At 46.6% G+C, this 17,985-nt stretch overlaps 2 protein-coding genes across 4 annotated transcripts in view; both read right to left on the bottom strand.

Moving 5' to 3' along the window:
* Nucleotides 1-3,510: 3,510 nt before the first annotated feature.
* On the bottom strand, nucleotides 3,511-8,111 carry mlnr (motilin receptor). The gene is made up of 2 exons (XM_056611638.1): nucleotides 7,340-8,111; nucleotides 3,511-3,862 (listed from the first exon to the last, which is right to left on the bottom strand). Exons 1-2 carry the CDS (start codon nucleotides 8,109-8,111, stop codon nucleotides 3,552-3,554), a joined length of 1,083 nt encoding a protein of 360 aa, XP_056467613.1. The 3' UTR covers nucleotides 3,511-3,551.
* Nucleotides 8,112-12,342: 4,231 nt separating this feature from the next.
* Nucleotides 12,343-17,985, bottom strand: part of fndc3a (fibronectin type III domain containing 3A) — a 68,809-nt gene continuing 63,166 nt past the window's right edge. For all 3 annotated transcript variants that reach the window (XM_056611355.1, XM_056611354.1, XM_056611356.1), the window contains 7 exons: nucleotides 17,655-17,768; nucleotides 16,836-16,985; nucleotides 15,694-16,115; nucleotides 14,924-15,136; nucleotides 14,631-14,797; nucleotides 13,770-13,894; nucleotides 12,343-13,311 (listed from right to left, as the gene is read on the bottom strand). In XM_056611355.1, coding sequence (XP_056467330.1) covers nucleotides 12,967-13,311; nucleotides 13,770-13,894; nucleotides 14,631-14,797; nucleotides 14,924-15,136; nucleotides 15,694-16,115; nucleotides 16,836-16,985; nucleotides 17,655-17,768 — 1,536 coding nt within the window. In that variant the 3' untranslated portion in view covers nucleotides 12,343-12,966. The remainder of the gene's footprint in view (nucleotides 13,312-13,769; nucleotides 13,895-14,630; nucleotides 14,798-14,923; nucleotides 15,137-15,693; nucleotides 16,116-16,835; nucleotides 16,986-17,654; nucleotides 17,769-17,985) is intronic.

Here is a 17,985-nt window from a genome sequence, read left to right as displayed (position 1 = left end):
CCAGCATGCAGAACCTGCAAAATAAATTGTCTCGTCTCACAAGCCCATTTAAAACAAAAATAAATATGATGTTTACTGGTTGTCTTTATCATATCCTACTTCACTCAAGACAGTTGGCCTGTGTAGATTAGGTCTAAATATGACGCCCGAAGCACGACTTGAATGCAAGTTTAAAAAAAAGGGGAACGCAAACTAATGCTGCTGAAGTCCATATTATGTTCAAGATTTTAAAGGCACCCAGTGCAACTTTCGAGGCTTAAAAATAAACATTCAATTTCTAGTCTTTTTTACACGTAGTAAGTTTCAATAACTCCATACCATTACATACCGACATTCAAGCAGCAAAGATGAGGCGTTGTTGTGTGGTGAGAACTGATAGAAAATCGATAACAACAACAATGCCGCCATTTTCTTTATTTTTTGTAACCTACAATAAATAAAGCAGGCTTCCAGTCAATGGAAAAATGGCTTCTCCCCACCGGCGATTGTTGTTGTTTACGATTTTCTATCAGTTCTCACCACACAGCGACGTCTCATCTTTGCTCCTTGAATGTCGATATGTAATGGTATGGAGTTATTGAAACTTACTACGTGTAAAAAAGACTAGAAATTGAATGTTTATTTTTCATTGAATGTTTACATAAAGTTGCACTGGGTGCCTTTAAGGTTAAGATTTATTTAACTGTTTAGTAACTTAATATGTAAATGTATTGTCTGTCACTCCAATTAAAATGAACTATAAATAAACGTAGTCATATACAAATATTACAACTTACCCAATCTATCTATCTTACATGTACACATTCATCTTGCATTGACCATTCTTTTACATAAGGATGGATACAAACACAGATATAAAACATAGCAAGAGGGACTCAACAGGGGTGATGTTTTTGCTGGGGTAGCAGGGCCGTATCTGTAGGGGCTCTGGGGGAAACACCCCGCAAACAAATAATTGGCCACCCTGAGTGACATTAGTTATTTTGCTATGCATACTATACTATACACTCCTAGGCCACCCCATCTTAGTATGTCTGGACTCCTGGGTATGCATGATTTTCCCATTTGAATTAACCGATTGCGGATTTTAAGAAACATACAGAGAATGCACTACATAAATACACACCAATCAACAGTAAAAACAAACCACAACAATTGTGCATACATTTTCCATTAAGAGAAAACCAGTGTAACCTGCATAAAATATCAAATAGCCTGCAAAGCGAGAGAGGTCAGGGAGTCTTTGATATCGGTGACTGATCGGTGAGTTCGGTTTATTGATGGAGTTTGTGCTTAACTAAGAGCCGCAAAAGAAGAGTTTGTACATGTCACTGTGCCGGATGCTGGGAAGCGTCACGAGAGCAGAAGATTTGATGTCAGACTTCATTGCACGGTCTACTAGTTTGTTTATCCAATCCTGGGTTCACAACAGGAGACACAGCGATGTGCAGACGCTAGAGGCAGGGTGAGTCATGCTGTGTCCCATGCAGCCTCCATTCCGACGGTGTAACATATGGGAGGACAACACGCAAGTGACACGATCGGGAGATGAAGGCTCATCTGCGATTCACCCACTTGGATGAAGACAATCAAATATTATGATTGGCACAAGATAGTACAAAAATTGCTTTTTTGCTTATTTAGGGTGCACTCACTAGGCCATCTGGCGGCCACGGCCATGGCCAGATGGCCTAGTGTGGGTGCCCCCTTAAAGATGCTGTAGGTAAGATTTGAGAGTTATAGAGAGAGCAGGAAAAAGCAGAAGAGAGCAATGTTTTGAAACGAAACAACCAAAAATGTATGCCCTCTCCATCCCTACATTTCAATGCCCCTTCATTACACGTCATTGGGAAGTGTTGCATCCACGAAGCTGTGATTGACATGCAAGATGGATCCCCCAAGATAATCATGGAGAGATGCCCTGATTGGTTAGAAATTAGCCGGGAATGTTCTAGAATCGATCTCATACAGAGTGAGGCGAGGTCCACTCGAAACGGGTATTCTCACAGCACATGTCATGGACAGCAGATAGATAACTAGGCCTTTTCGAACACATTATCATCAAATTACTGCTCTTGAATCTTACCTACAGCACCTTTAAACCGGGGAAAACATTAAGAGGGCCTTGTTCAGGTGAGGAGAATGGTCTCTTGTAGCAGAGGATGTAATAACGTCCATGAAGAGCCGACCCGCTTGGCATAGGCAATCTCTCCTGATGTCCCTGAAATGTGCTTAGTGCCACAATTACTTTGAATATATGGTGATGCCGGGACGCGTCCTGTAGGGATCAAGGCAGGTAATGTAATATTAGCGTCCGATTAGATCTGGGGGCAAGCACGTACGCACCCTGACAACCGCAGGGCTCAGGTGGTCCTGCATCAGACCTGCATAGACACAAAGTTTACCTTGTGTTCATTGAAATCTGTTTTGCCTAATGGGAGTTATCTGGAGAGATGGGGGGGACCACACAATAAAACACACATAATATGCACAAATGTGTACACACACACATATAAACTACAATAGCCTCACAAAAAACAAACACGCCCGTGCACACACTAGCCACACACACACACGCACACACACACACGCACACACACACACACACACACACACACACACACACACACACACACACACACACACACACACACACACACACACACACACACACACACAAACCCCAAATTGTAAATCCACAGCAAGAGGGCTCTAGCCGAGGCAACATAAATGTAACAGTTAATATGTTTTCTCTCATATCCCCCAAGACAAATGACAACCAAACACTTCAGCAATACAATTGATAACCACGCCACTAATTGAACCCCAGAATACGATTACAGCTACACAGAAAAAGTAATCAGGCAATTTAAACAAAGCACCTTTCATTTGTGAAAGGGGCCCCCGTTGTTGTAGCTATTAAAGCGTGAAGCAGGGAATATTTGGTACAACAGACACATGGGCAATTATAAATACATTCAAACCTAATCAAACGGATATATTCGCTCTAAATGCACAAAGGGAATTCCTTACTCTCAAGCGATAATAATCAATTGTTAATCTTTAATCTTGAAATAGTCTCACAAAAGGCTTACTGTAGCCAGAATATAAGCTACAAACAAACAGAGGAGTCTTTAGAACTAGACCATAAAGTACCAATAGCAACTGTCCTTATTTTTTACTTTCGAAACAAACCTTTGCCGAGTAGGCCTATGTTATACAAATATTTTTTGCAGTAGGTCTACGTTTTTTGTTTTACGACTTTGCGAGTAGGCTACAAAACGCTAATCAAACTTTTCAAACACGAGTACAATTGATGACGAAGCTGAATCAATCATAGCTACCAGTATCGCTAACTACACTATGCATTAAACAAATAAAACCAATCAACTTTTAACTCTTTTTAGATTATGTAAACCTTTGACGTTTCGGCAAGCGGAACCGCCATGCCCTTATTTGGACAGCAAACGGACACCCCTTTAGACTATTCTGAAACAGATGAGCGCCTTCTCATCAAAAAGCAGCCGTTTCAAATGAACCGCAATCTCTTCTCAGACGCCGGTCAGCGTCTCGTGGAGGGTGGTGATGTCGTCGATGGCGCTGAGCTGCGGCTGGCCACAGAGCTCTCGACGCCGCGGGCGACGGTGGAGGAGGAAGAGTCGATGGGCCGCGGCGCGGTATTTGCGTGACATGAGGTTGTAGAGCACCGGGTTGATGGAGGCACTGAGGTAGCACAGCACCATGGACGCCACGTTGAAGTCCTGACTCAGCTTGGCGGTGTGGTAGTCGTCCACCTGGGCGAACAGGTTCCGGCCGATGTGGTAGGGCAGCCAGCATATGATGAAGGACAGCACCACCACCACTGTAGCGCACAGGAGAGGGAGAAAATAAAACGCCTTTTAGTCGTATAGAAAACTAGGAAAAAAGGACTGTTTTAGGGCCCCTAATGGGAGTTTACTCGATTATTTGGCACTGGCAACTAACAACTAGAAAATGCATTTCCTGCAGAAAATGCGGTGTGCTGTAGTGCAAAGCGAGGTTGAAAATATTTTTAATAAAGCACATATTAAGACATAAAGAAACGTTAAATGTCTTAAATCAAGTGAAGGGATTTGAACAAAAGTTCAAAGTCTAATAGCGTAAACAATGTAAGCATGCACACCATTTAAGAAAAAGTAAATGGTTGGAAACAAATAAAGTGACCGCTGAACGAAAAGCGCAAAGCATAGGCCTAGATAAAAATGCAGAAATTAAAATGAATTGAACTGAAGAATCTGAAACGTCAAATGTATTGCCCTGCACTGTGTGTGTGTGTGTGTGTGTGTGTGTGTGTGTGTGTGTGTGTGTGTGTGTGTGTGTGTGTGTGTGTGTGTGTGTGTGTGTGTGTGTGTGTGTGTGTGTGTGTGTGTGTGTGTGTGTTTAAGACATGGCGAGCCTGTGCGTGGTTAAAAGTAGCTCAATAGAGTGGGAAAAACCGCCCAATCTGGCAACACTGCCTGAACGTCCTCCAATCGCCCAATCTGGCAACACTGCTGAGCGCATCACGCTCAGACGTCAACGTAAATCAATGAGACCGACTGAAAACGAAGCCGGTATTAAACTAAAACTGTGATTCTGAATAAAGTGTAGGCCTATATGATATCGAAATTCCGTTAGGATATTATTGAAGATACAAGTGTGTAGATTTGTTAAATGGTTTGAACGAGGGCAACCGGTTGAAATTTGACCGAGTTACGATCTCTTAAGAAATTTAAGTGTCAGAATGGGCAGACGGCTTCAATGGGACCAACTATAAAATATGACGGTTTGAAGCTAAAACTGATTTTGAAGAAAGAAATTCCGTTTAGATATTATTGAAGATACAAGTGTGTAGATTTTTTTAAATGGTAAAACGGTTGAAAATTGATTTAGGTACGTCTTAAACAGTTGAAGTACCAGAGGACGTCTCTGCCGTCCTCCCATTGACTCCAATGTTAAAAAAAATGATAATATTTTAAAAGTAGAATATCTTAAAGGTTGGGTATGGAATTCGCTTTTTTGGCAATTTTTGCAGAATTACTTGAAATCCTTATCATAACCCACTTACAGCCACTGAGTTAGAAGTACTGACATGAAAATTAAACAAGTCAATCATCTGTGGAACGGGCAGGGCTCGAAAAACTCCAGCCAATGATTTCCAGAGCCACCGAGTTGCATTGGACAGTAAGTACGTCAATCAAACGGTCGTACTGCACTCCCCCTCCCCCGTGCCCCGCGCGCGACCCCTTCGTGCAGTACTTGTGACCCAGAGCTCGTGACCCAGAGCAAGCTCCTGTTTGTTGTTATCCTGCGGTAGCTACTGGAACTAGTTAATCCACATTTGGACCTAGCAGTAGAAGACAATTTCCATGGCAGACAAGACGCCACCATCCCCATGTTGTTTTTTTAATGTTGCCATGTTGTTTAACGAAAATCTTTGCTAGCCTGGCTCGCTCTCGCGCGTCTGTGTTTGCGCTCGTGCATGATTGCGCGTCCAGGTACTTGGAATGGGTGGAGTCAGAGTCAGCGTTGAAGGAGAGGGGGTAGGACCAATTGAGTTGTGTATTTTCAAAATCTGCTGGCGTTTCGCAAATCCCATACCCAACCTTTAAAAAGTAGGCCTATAAAATATTTAAAAAATCTGAAAAGAAGCGCGCGACTCCAAACTATTCAGATTGATTTTACAATTTGAATGGAGTAGGTGAAAATGTGAGGAAGGAGATAGGTCCCAAAGTTTGTAGAGAATAAGAAAGAAAGAAAGAATAAAACGTATGAAGAACGATAGTTGAGCGCTGCATGCAGCACTCACCTTATAATGTAAATGTTGGGGTTATTATGACTCATAACATGGTCCAAATGTGGAAACAGCTATCATAAACAATATATTAAACTAATAACCCTTTTCATCTCGAAAAAACATATGTTCAATGAAAGTCCATTATTACACCCCAGCTCCCGTCCCTGTGGCTTATTTCCCGGGATTCTGGGCTTTGGCAATCTTATTAACACAAGGCAAGAGGAGGGAAGAGGCGTAAAATGTCAACTACAACTCGATGCGAATCGGATGAATAATTAATTAGTTAATAAAAAAAATCCTCACTGACTAGGATTCACAAGGGCTTCCTGGACGACAGAATTGCCATCACAACGTATCACGCTTGTGGGGAAAGCTGGAATTAAAGCCCCCCTCGCAGACGGGTGGCACCACACAGAATAAAAAAAAAAAGCGGCGGTTCCCTAGGGCTATGCACACTTCCATTAGCTCTGATGTATGATGGCTTTCGATGACAATCCAATTAGGGAGCCGACAAACATGAACAAAAAAAGGCAGCGGGGCCCGCGACATGGACTCCGGCGGCCCCCTAATGAACAGGATTAATCGGAGCACGCCGACATGACATATTTGGACTAGACGGATTAGTGTGGTTACGGCCTTTTAAACTGTGGTTTCTGCTCGGGCTGGCGGAGCCATCCAATGATGACAATCTGCTTGTGCTTCTGCGGCCGGGAATGACATCATCCTTCATCAGGAAGGAATCAGAGCCGTCAGACGCGAAGCGGCTTCAAAACAAGCCTGCAGGCGTCGCTCCATCATTTCCGACTACAGAGGAACAGGACTAAACGAGGAAGCATCGTGGAAGTAGCAGTCACATCTGAAACCCTTCACCGCCAACAGCCTCAAGCTGTTTACTGTGTTATAAAGACGGTGGATAAAGTTGTGATGTAGCCTATACTATAATATATATATTATACATATATTTTCACCATGGGATAGTTACACAACATTTCTCTGGTTCCCACATGGGCTTGTTTCTATGGTGATGAACCTTGGTAGGCTATTTAAGTGCGTTTGTTAAGACTTACTGAGACAGTGACGTGTTCAACCAGAAGTATTTATTTACATCTAATGACATTTAAATTAGTTCACTTAATTATCTTAATGGCATTGCATAAATAAGTGAATGAAGAGGTATTAGGAATAGAGATAGGATTGAGGGTTTAATGGTTAAGGTGTTGGTTTATGAGTAGGGTTAGTAGTGTATCATTGTTTAAGGTGATAAGTTGAATTTAATGACGCTGTGTTGTGCGTGGGTAATCCACACCTCAAGCCGTGGCATGTACTGTCACCGTTTTGCAGTAAGGTGGCTGTGGTGGCGCCGACCAGACACTATGTCTGCACAGAGCTGCACCCTTTCAGAGATGCACGTCACATGACGCGGTCGGACACACACGCCGACGATCAATCTGGCTCTGAGGGCAGTTAACCCATACTCGGCAAACCGCGTTCTTCCGTCCTCCGCAACGACCGCTCGCCACTCACCCAGGATCTTGACGGTCTGCCGGTGGACCCTCTCGCGGGCCAGGGCGCAGGGCCCCTGCATCTCCATGCGGCTCTTCCACAGCTTGCAGCCGATGGAGCCGTAGAGGAAGAGCAGGCACAGCATGGGGCAGAAGAAGTAGGTGGTGGACACCCACAGCATGATGTGCAGCTGGCCCGACACGATGGCCCAGTCCGTGTGCTTGCACTGGCCGGTGCTCAGGTCGGGGTGCGAGGCGTTGTCGTACTCCACGCCCACCAGGAGGAGCGTGGGCGCGGCCGACACCAGCGCGAAGCCCCAGAGGGCCAGGATGACGTACTGCGCGCGGCGGCGCGTCACCAGCGCCTTGGAGTGCAGCGGGAAGCTGATGGCGATGTAGCGCTCCACGCTGAGCGCCGTGATGTGCAGGATGGTGGCGTAGGTGCAGCCCTCGTTGATGTAGTGGTACAGCCGGCACACCGTCTCGCCGAACAGCCAGGGCACGTACTTCCAGAGGCGGTAGAGGTCGAAGGGAAGGCAGAGGAAGATGAGCAGGTCGGACACGGCCATGCTGGACAGGTAGAGGTTGGTGGTGGTCTTCATGTCCTTGAAGCGCTGGATGATGAGGATGGTCATGGTGTTGCCCGCCACGCCCACCACGAAGATGAGGATGCAGATGACGGTGACGGGGACCAGGGTGGAGGTGGGGAACAGGGAGCCCTCGTAGTGGTGGTGGTCGGCGGGGTACTGGTCCACGCTCTCGTGGGGCTCCACCTGGGGTCTGGTCCAAGGCATGGTGCCGGAGGACTGAACCATGAGGCAACGCTCAGGTTTCCACGAGGACGCACCCGGAGACCTAGAGGAAGGTCTAGACCTAGGCCTGGAACTAGAAAACACAAAATCCAAATAAACATAAAAACTAAGAAATATAGATAGAGGTAGACGTTGTACACTCACAGACGGCTTCCGACCCGCCCGAAAAAAACATACAAAAAATGTGTAAAACACACAAAGAAATATGGATACATATGAGAACAGAACTTACACATTAACATACGAGAATGAATAGGTACCACAAATGACAAAACCTTTTGGATAAATTGGTAATGATGACTTAAAAAGATTGTTGGACTTGCTATTCTTTTGCCACAGTTTTGCCCAACCTCTTCTTATGGACCAGCACAGCCCTGTCAGTATGTCTCGTGTACCCCTTCACCAACACCAAACCACAGATTAATCCCCTTCAACTAATATTTTACCAATATAATTTAGCATTGTTATTAATATTGTATATTCCATAACCATAACTGACACTAACTTGATCAATCAGCATAATATAGAACAAATATTAATATTTGATGTTACGCAGGTTCTGTTGGTCTAATGAAGCAAAGTCACCCCTGGAACCTGCTACTGTACCCCTTTGCTTACCCAAGTCCCCGGTTAGGAATTACTGATCCAATGGTTCATCCAAACATGACTTTAATGTGTATTCAGAAGTTGTTGAGGAGCAGGTAGGAGCTAGGGTATTTTTCTCAATGGCCTACAGGTAGACTGCCGACATTAGGGCTCAACCCTAAAACCTTTTTGCTTTTCAAACAACCTAACCACTCGACTATCATGCCCCTTATCCTTGCCGTCCCCCACAACATTATTATAACATTATTCATCTTCAACATCTCCATAATCTTCTTTGTTCTCAATCACTTTGGATAAAACCTTCTGTTAAATGATTAGTATAGTATGTGGCCTTTATGTAAAAAAACGTCGTCATAATAAAACTAACTTTACGCAGGGTAGAAAGGGAAGGGGGTTTACCTGTGGAGACAGAAGCTGTGCGTGGTGCTGGCGATGTCCTCTGCGGTGTGTGCGTGTCTGTGGGAGCACGCCGATTAAATGAAGAGGCTGGCAGAGACGGTCCTGTGTGTTGAGTCCACAGTCAAACAATGACGCGACCACCTCCTCCTTCTCCTTCTCCTCTTTCCCTTCCACGACCACCACCTCGTATTCCTCCTCCTCCAAGGCTCTGGGTGTGTGTGTGTGTGTGTGTGTGTGTGTGTGTGTGTGTGTGTGTGTGTGTGTGTGTGTGTGTGTGTGTGTGTGTGTGTGTGTGTGTGTCTGTGTGGGTGTGTGTGTGTGTGTGTGTGTGTGTGTGTGTGTGGGTGTGTGTCTGTGTGTGTGTTTGTGTGTGTGTGTGTGTGTGTGTCTGTGTGTGTGTGTGTGTGTGTGTGTGTGTGTGTGTGTGTGTGTGTGTGTGTGCCTACATGTGGGTGCCATGTAATTTTAAAATAATTACATTTCTAACCAAATGATGGTAGTGATGGATGGCAGGATTAGAACGGGAGCAACTCCCCCTCCAAGATTAGTTGAGGAGAGAGTGCAGACCATCGCTTTCAAGATAGTTAACATTAGGTTTAAATATGCCCAACATAAAAGGCCAAAATATGATTTATTTGAAGCAAAGCTTTAGAACAGTCTAGATGGATGCCAATTATCCTTTATAAACAGCACAAGTGATGTAATGGTTGTCAAGTTTATTAAAACTGGATCTCAATTAAAAGCCATTTGACAATTACAGGCATAGCTTATTTGATTAAACCTCAATTTATCAAGATTTCTCGACTGTCAATGCTAGTGGTTTTAAAACCATTCTGATCATAAACAATAGTGTATATGAGCAGATTGTATGGTGTATGAGATTATTGATTTAACCAACAAATATGAATGGCTTTTATATAATACCAAGCGGATCGTCAGTCACATTGTAGATGTAGCACATATTAACCGTGAAACCAACCTATCTTTTGAACAAACCACCTGAAAACCTTGTTATAATACAACCATGTGAAAAACCCATACACTTTAATTCATACAGTGTGTGTGCATGTTTATCCATGTCAGATTAACAGTGGTTTTGTTTGGCTGTCGTTTGAGGGACGCATCCCCAAAGTGAACGATAGCCAAATGGCTGTCAGTATTCTTGCAACACATCCTTTATAATGGGTCTTTAAACAAGAGTAAAACCTGCCCCCGGTAACTTAACTCCATTTAAAACTTAAATGTCTTGAACTTAAATGTTTCTCAAAAATAAAACCCGCCCATATGGAGTCAATCCATCCCTCTATATTATTTTTTATTATAGTCTGTGTCAGATTAGTGCACTTATTTCGGTGGTGGTTGATATAAAAGTCAAATCCAAAGATAAGAATGGACCTATCTTGAAACAAAGTCTGAACAAAACACAAGCAAAACAGCAGCCCTACGGGGAGTAAAATTACTTTATGGCCTCATCTGGCTACACATTGTGGGGGCCCAATATATATCATTTTTGACACAATGATTTCAAATTTATTAAATCTGAGAAAAATTAAGACACAGCCATACAAACAAAAACAAACAGACGATAAAGAATTATAAATCTTTTATTGTGCATGGATTCTTTGTAGATATCATGGCTATACAGATACATATCTATGATTATACTTTTTTCATCATAACCAACATCTTAAAGTGATATGTCTGGTAGTATGTATAGTATAACAAATTTTCATTTTGGAATGTACGGTGTATGAGGTAACTGCAAACATTAAAATTACATAAAAATGGTCTTTTTTGTGCATATTTTATGATTTTCTTTTGTAGCGTTTTTGCTAATCTCTCCAGTCGAGGGCAGCAGACCCCGGGGTGAAGAGGTGTTAAAATGGCACACGTTGCAATCACTATCAAAAATAGGAATTTGAATTCTTTAAAGGACAAAGAGAAGACATTTGCGAAATGCCTGAAAAGACCAAATCATGTAATTACCCCAAGACGTTTTTGCAAGGTACCTGTATATCATACGGACAGTGGCCTGCCCGCAACCCAACACTAGAACACAAGAACAGACTAGAGGACCGACGCAGCAGCGCTAGAGAACTTGTTTTACGAACACACAAACACGCAGAGAGAAAGAAGGCAAATTTAAATTCACGGGAAGTACATGAGATAACACGTTTTTGAATCTGCCGCCTTTGCGTTTCCACATTCCTGTTGTATTTTTCTCTGGAGAGTATTCACTTATATTACTTCAATATCATAAAAAAATATACTTCACACATATATGACCAGACGGAAGAAATCAAGATAAAAAGAGAAGTAAAACATAGACCTAGGATTGAGAAGAAAATTATCTCATGATTATGAACTAATATCAAATTATGAACAAATTAATTCCTTAAGATAGCTAATCAAAATTAAAGTGGAATAAAACACTCTTTTAGTGTTTTTCTAAAAAAAATAAAATAAATAGGAACTAAGAAAAACAAATAGAAACAGCAGAACACGCTTCTATGCCGTCGTGTTGATGTGATTTATTTATCTTTTTTTTTTCTTTTTTTTTTATCATCCTGATTTTTCTCCCTCCGGAGCCTTTGAAAATGGCTGCCTCTCCAGACTCCGACACACCCTGTGGTACGGCGACTTTAAAAACACCCAAAGCACAAGAAGGGCTCGCACAATCGCACAAGCGTGTTGGATTAAAAACGCGCCACAAGACCAAGTCACAGCCAAGTCAAAGGGTTGTCTTTTTTTCATTTTTTTTTCTTACTAAGGTGCAAAATCAGCTAGCTGGGAAACCCCAAACTGAAAAGGAAAAATAAACCGAAAGTGAAAGCGTCCATTTTGTGTGCAGAACAACATGATTTCATAGTGAAGCAGCCGCATGTCCATAGCAACAAAGCTACAGTTCAACCATAAGACAGTAAAAAATAATCACAAGTAGTTGTGTTAGTTTGGTTTTTCCTATATTTTTTTCTTCCTAATCTTTATAACCAGCATAATCCAGAATTTCCTCTGTCAAACTTTGTGTCTTGCTGTACAAAAATATACTAACATATCTTCCAGTCATTTTTGCATCCTTAGACATTCTGAACATCAAAAAGTTTGGAAAGTGCTAAATGAATGTTCTATAGCGCGCACAACAATTTCATGATTCATCACGTCTGTGTAACCGCGTTTTTCATCGCGGCGGTAGGGAGTGAGGGGGGGGGGGGGGGGGGGGGGGGGTTGGTTGAGTCACCACTCTGAAAGCATCGGATTGCACCGCTTGGCGCAGACACTGGCCATGCTAGGTCCCTCCATAAACACACCGGCTACCAGAACATCTACATTCTCTTCTCCTACTGGAACTACGAAACAAACCCAAAAAACAGAAACGCTTCTATACTGGACACAGAAATGCAAATATAAATAATAATAATAACTTCTATAAATATACGTTTATACAGATACTGTAATCAACAAGAACATGAGTAAGAGTATCTACCCGCTCCCCCCCCCCCCCCCCCGCCCCACTCCCTCCTTCAGCCAATCACGGCTCTCTCATGATCCCCTCTCCCGAGGACGGCCAATCGGAAAGGAGCTGAAACCGTCCCATCCTCTTTCTACTTCTTATGAATAATTAACCATGAGGGTAGGGTGTGTGTGTGTGGGGGGGGGGGGGGGGGGGTGCGCAAAACAACACAGATATCAAACAATCAACAATGAACTAACCGACAAAGAAAGTAAAGCTGTGACCGTCTGTGTGTGTGTGTGTGTGTGTGTGTGTGTGCGTGTATGTATGTGTGTACGTATGTGTGTTTGCGAGCGAGAGGGGTCGGAGAGAGAAAAGTGCTCATTTGATGACAAAGTACTGGATGACGAACGCGATGAGGATGGCGATCACGGCGAACGCCATCAGCAGGAGGAAGGCGCACTGCTCATCGCTGAGGCTGCGCCGCGGCCGCGCCGACTCCGCGCCGCCCGCCCGGAGCCCCGCCCCCGCCGCGCCGAGGCCGCCGCCGCCGGCCCCGCCCCCCTGCGCCTCGCCGCGCGGCGGGGAGAGGGTGACCGTGGGGCTGTAGGGTCCGCTGAGCTCCGGGGCGTCCGCGCACTGCCGGATGGCGCACACCCGGAAGCGGTAGTCGCTGCTGGGCTGCAGGCCGTGCAGCACGTGGCTGGTGGAGGGACCCTTGTAGGCCTGGGGGGGGGGGGGGGGGGAGAGAGGGCAGAGTGTTGGGGAGGGGTGGCGGTCATGGCCAACATAGGGTGGCAGTAGCTCAGGAGGTAGAGCGGGGTGGGCTGGTGACCGCGAGGTTACTAACTCGATCCCCGGCTCCTCCTTGCTCCTAACCCATACTGCCTCCCATACTGACGAGCTGGCTGTCGCCTGGCATGGCTGACACCGCCCTCGGTGTTTGAATGTGTGCATGCTTTGGATAAAAGGCGCTATCTAAATGCAGTCCATTTACATAGAAAACATAAGACGTATAAAAGGAAGGACTTGCATGCGTCCGTTCCCCGAAGCCCTCCTATGGATCAATGATCTTTATACGATGAGTCATTAAGGCCCAGGGTGACTAATACAATGCACGCACACAACCCCCATCCCCCCCTCTCGTGAATAAGATAAGCTACACCGGGAGAAAAGCCTGTCACCTGTTTGAAGTCAGAGTTTCCCAGCATGCTTTGCAGGGTGTAAATGATTGGGTCTCCCTTCATGGGGGGCAGGGCCTCCCAAGAGACCTCACAGGCGTGGTCTTCAAGGTGCTCCACTCGGGGGCCTGAAGGAGAGAGAGAGAGACGGAGACAGGGAGAGAGAGTAGAGAGCGAGAGAGAGAGAAGACAGTATGGGCACTTCTGAGTCGACTAAGCACTTTGATTAAATGACATTGATTGACTGGCTGATTGACTTCAGCTTGAATTACAGCGTGTCTGCATAGATCCACGTCACGAGGAAAAGACTCGACGCAGATCTTTCCCGGAGCTGCCTTCATTTATACTTCCGTGTCACATCAACGTGTACACAAGGGGGCATTAAAGCGTTGCCAAATAGATGGACTGACAAAGGGAATCGCATGGCCGAGTTCTTAGCTGCTGAAGAAAACGCTAGTGAAAGGTGCTTTGGTGGCCGAGAAAGAAAGAAAGAAAGAAAGAAAGAAAGAAAGAAAGAAAGAAAGAAAGAAAGAAAGAAAGAAAGAAAGAAAGAAAGAAAGAAAGAAAGAAAGAAAGAAAGAAAGAAAGAAAGAAAGAAAGAAAGAAAGAAAGAAAGAAAGAGAGAGAGAGAGAGAGAGAGAGAGAGAGAGAGAGAGAGAGAGAGAGAGAGAGAGAGAGAGAGAGAGTGACAGAGAGAGAGAGTGACAGAGAGAGAGAGACAGAGAGAGATTAAACCCTTACCAGTCTAGAGAGAGAGACGGGAGAATGTTTGAAGAGTCAGGCAGGAAGAACTAAATAAAGTGTAAGAGAGCGCGATACACACACCCAGACCAACAGAGCCAGAGACGGAGAGAGAGCCCGTACCTCTGACGGGCGCCGGGGGGGAGCGGGGGGTGGTGAAGGTGTAAACATTGGAGAAGGGGCCCTGGCCCGCCTCGTTGAAGGCCTGGATGCGGAAGGTGTACGAGGTAGACTCGTTAAGCCTCTGGACCTTATGGGTGTGGCACGGCCCCTTGTACAGGGACACCAGCCTGCAGGGGGACAGAGACATGGAGACCATCAGAGACCCAAGCACAAGTAGAGCAGGAAACGCGTTAGAAACAACAGACGCATTCTTTTCGAGGTCAAGACCCCCCCCCCCCCGTGTGTGTACACACCGGCCGCTGCGGTCCTCCATCTGCAGCTGGTACTGGAGGGCGTCCGAGGCGCTGGCCTTGCCGGGCCCCTCGCCCCACTTGAGCCTCAGGGTCTGGTGGCTGAAGGCGGTGCACTCGAGGCGCGGCGGCGGCGGCGGGAGGGGCTTGGTCTTCAGCTTGAAGGGGTGGCTGAAGGGGCCCGCCCCGAGGCTGTTCAGGGCCTGGATCCGGATCCTTGACACACACACACACTCACACACGTTAACACACGTCTGGGGACGATATCACAACACAGACCACTTTTGGGGACGATAACGCAAACGATGGACACACGTTGACATGCGGACGGTACACATTATGCCAGTCCATCGGTTTCAACGATACGCACGCACACGCACACACACACACGCACACGCACACGCACACGCACACACACACACACACACTCACTCACTCATGTTTAATCAGCTCTGGCTGTCCTCTACGAGGACAATATTAGTGGCCATGCATTTCTTGTTTCTATAACTAAAATATTGAGAGACACACGCACTTGAAATGAGCTCGGAGGTCGTCAGGGCCTGTATGCCTGCTGGTACACTTTGGCCTTTGACCCTCCTGACCCTGACCCCCATAAACGGTACGAGTGGATGAAGGGCTGATGGGCAAGCCCTTCCCCCTCTCTGTGTGTGTGTGTGTGTGTGTGTGTGTGTGTCTGTGTGTCTGTGTGTCTGTGTGTCTGTGTGTGTGTGTGTGTGTGTGTGTGTGTGTGTGTGTCAGTGTGTGTGTGGTACCGGTAGCTGGTGTCGGGCTGCAGGTTCTGCAGGACGTGCCGGGTGACGGGGCCCACGGCCAGCGGCTGGCGGTCCCCCAGGTCGATCAGGTAGGACGTGATGGGGGCGCCATGGTCGCACGGGGGCTCCCACCGCACGCCCAGGCACGTGGACGGCGAGTACCGCGTCGCCCGCCGCGACGACACCACCTCCTCCTCGTCGTCATCATCCTCCTCGTCTTCCTCCTCCTCCTCCTCCGGCTCCTCTTCGTCTTCGTCGTCGTCGTCCCCCAGACGGGCTTTGCGTGCGTGCGCCGCCGCCTCGTACGTGCGCATCTCCGACTCCTTGAGGGCGTGCACGTTGGTGACGGCGGCGGGCACCGAGTTGGGCGTCTGGCAGAGGACGGCGTCGCTGAAGGGGCCCACGCCCGCCACGTTCACCGCCTGGACGCACACAGACACACACAGACACACACGCAGCGACGCACAAAGGATTGGAGATCAGAGGTGTTCTCGATGGTCGCCCGCTGTCATGTTGCTGTGTTTGTATGTCGTGCTTCATGCACGTTGTAACTCGATGTGCTGCGGCCTTGCTTGGCCAGCTCTCCACTGACAAAGATAAAACCTGCGTGTAGTGAATAGTACCAACAACAAGGGGGCAGTGTTGATGTTATTCACCATGCAGTGGCACCTTCTGTCCTGAGGGTGGCAGTCTCATTCTCTACCATTCTTTTTTTTTTTGGTAAAAAAAAACCTGGCATTGACTTTTCTGTTTGGCCGCCAGAACAAAATTGCTTAGAGCTTCCAGAACTCTGGAAGAATTTCTACTTGGCCCAAGGTTTGATGAGTCAGCAGCCCCGGATTTCAGAATGAAAATCCACAGGCAAAGCAAAACTGACAACATAGAATTCATCGTTCCTAATAATACAGCTGAAAACTGAAACCACACAGGCACGCACAGGCACGCACACACACCCCCCGTCAGGTGTACACACACACACACACACACACACAGACACGGAGACAGACAGACACACACACACAGACACGGAGACAGACAGACAGACACGGAGACACACACACACACGGAGACAGACAGACACGGAGACACACACACAGACAGACAGACAGACGGACGGACGGACGGACGTTGTTTCCTCTCACCTGAACCCGGCAGAAGTAGTTGGTGGCGGGCAGCAGCCCCTTGACCTCGGTGCTGAGGGCGGGGCCAGAGTAGGACACCGTCATGGTTCCCTCCGCCGCACCCCACTCCACGCGGTACTCCGTCACCGGGGCGCCGTTCCCCAGGGGCACCTGAACAACACCCCCCACGGAGAACACACCCATCAGCCCTCTGTGACTGGACCCTGTACTCTGCGGGTCACCGGGTAATCACACGTATGTCTGCAATACGTTCATTTATAGATTTAGGTTATTTTTGGACTTCTTCTTTTACGAGATTCGTAAAATCTGAGAATGAGGACGGCCGAGGTCATGGTTGGGGGAATGTACGTTCATTTAGGTCATGGTTTGGTTGCTTCGGGTCATGGTCTGGTAGCAGTATGATAAATTAGGTCATGGTTGGTTATCTTGGTGATTCATGCAAATGCCTCCACATTGCTCGTGCTACTGTACAGGCATTGTTTTAAACCCAACCCGTGATAGATAAAGGGTTGTGATCCAGGCCCACCAGTCCAAACGGGATGGGGCCCCCGATACAAGATCAAATAAAACACTCGCACGCAGATTTATCTGGTTGCCAGGATACTACTTATGTGGCTTGTGCCTTTAAAAATGTCAACTTTAGAGCAAAGTGCTCGCAGGGAAAAAAAAGTACATAATTAAGGTCACGGTTTGATAACTGTATGTTAATTTGGCCCCTGGTTCGGTAATGGCATGGTAATTGAAGTCATGGTTTGGTAATTGAAGGTGATTGCTTTGTAAAGGTAATGGAGGCGCGGTCGGGGTCGGTCGGGGTCTCACCTCCCAGCTGACCACCACACAGCTGGGGGACCTGCAGACGGTGCTGGGGGCCTTGCAGGGCTCCGGGGCCCCGGGACCTGTGGTCACCTCACAGCACTCCGATAAGGGGCCGAACTGGAGGGAGAACAACACGCATTAGACACGCACACGCACACGCACACACACACACACACAAACACACACTAAGCATAAGGTAACAGGTAACACGCCGTCAGCCATTCACCTAGTGAAGGTTCTTCAGATTAAGGGGCAGGAAGGGTTAGGGGCCGGGCATCTTGCACACGGACCCCTACAGGTAGACTGTGTATATATTGGGGTTCGAACCCAGAAC

Source organism: Gadus chalcogrammus, chromosome 16, assembly GCF_026213295.1.
Source record: "Gadus chalcogrammus isolate NIFS_2021 chromosome 16, NIFS_Gcha_1.0, whole genome shotgun sequence".
Lineage (NCBI taxonomy): Eukaryota > Metazoa > Chordata > Actinopteri > Gadiformes > Gadidae > Gadus > Gadus chalcogrammus.
The sequence above is the reverse complement of the archived record's forward strand: the minus strand, read 5'-3'. Positions and strand labels throughout refer to the sequence as shown.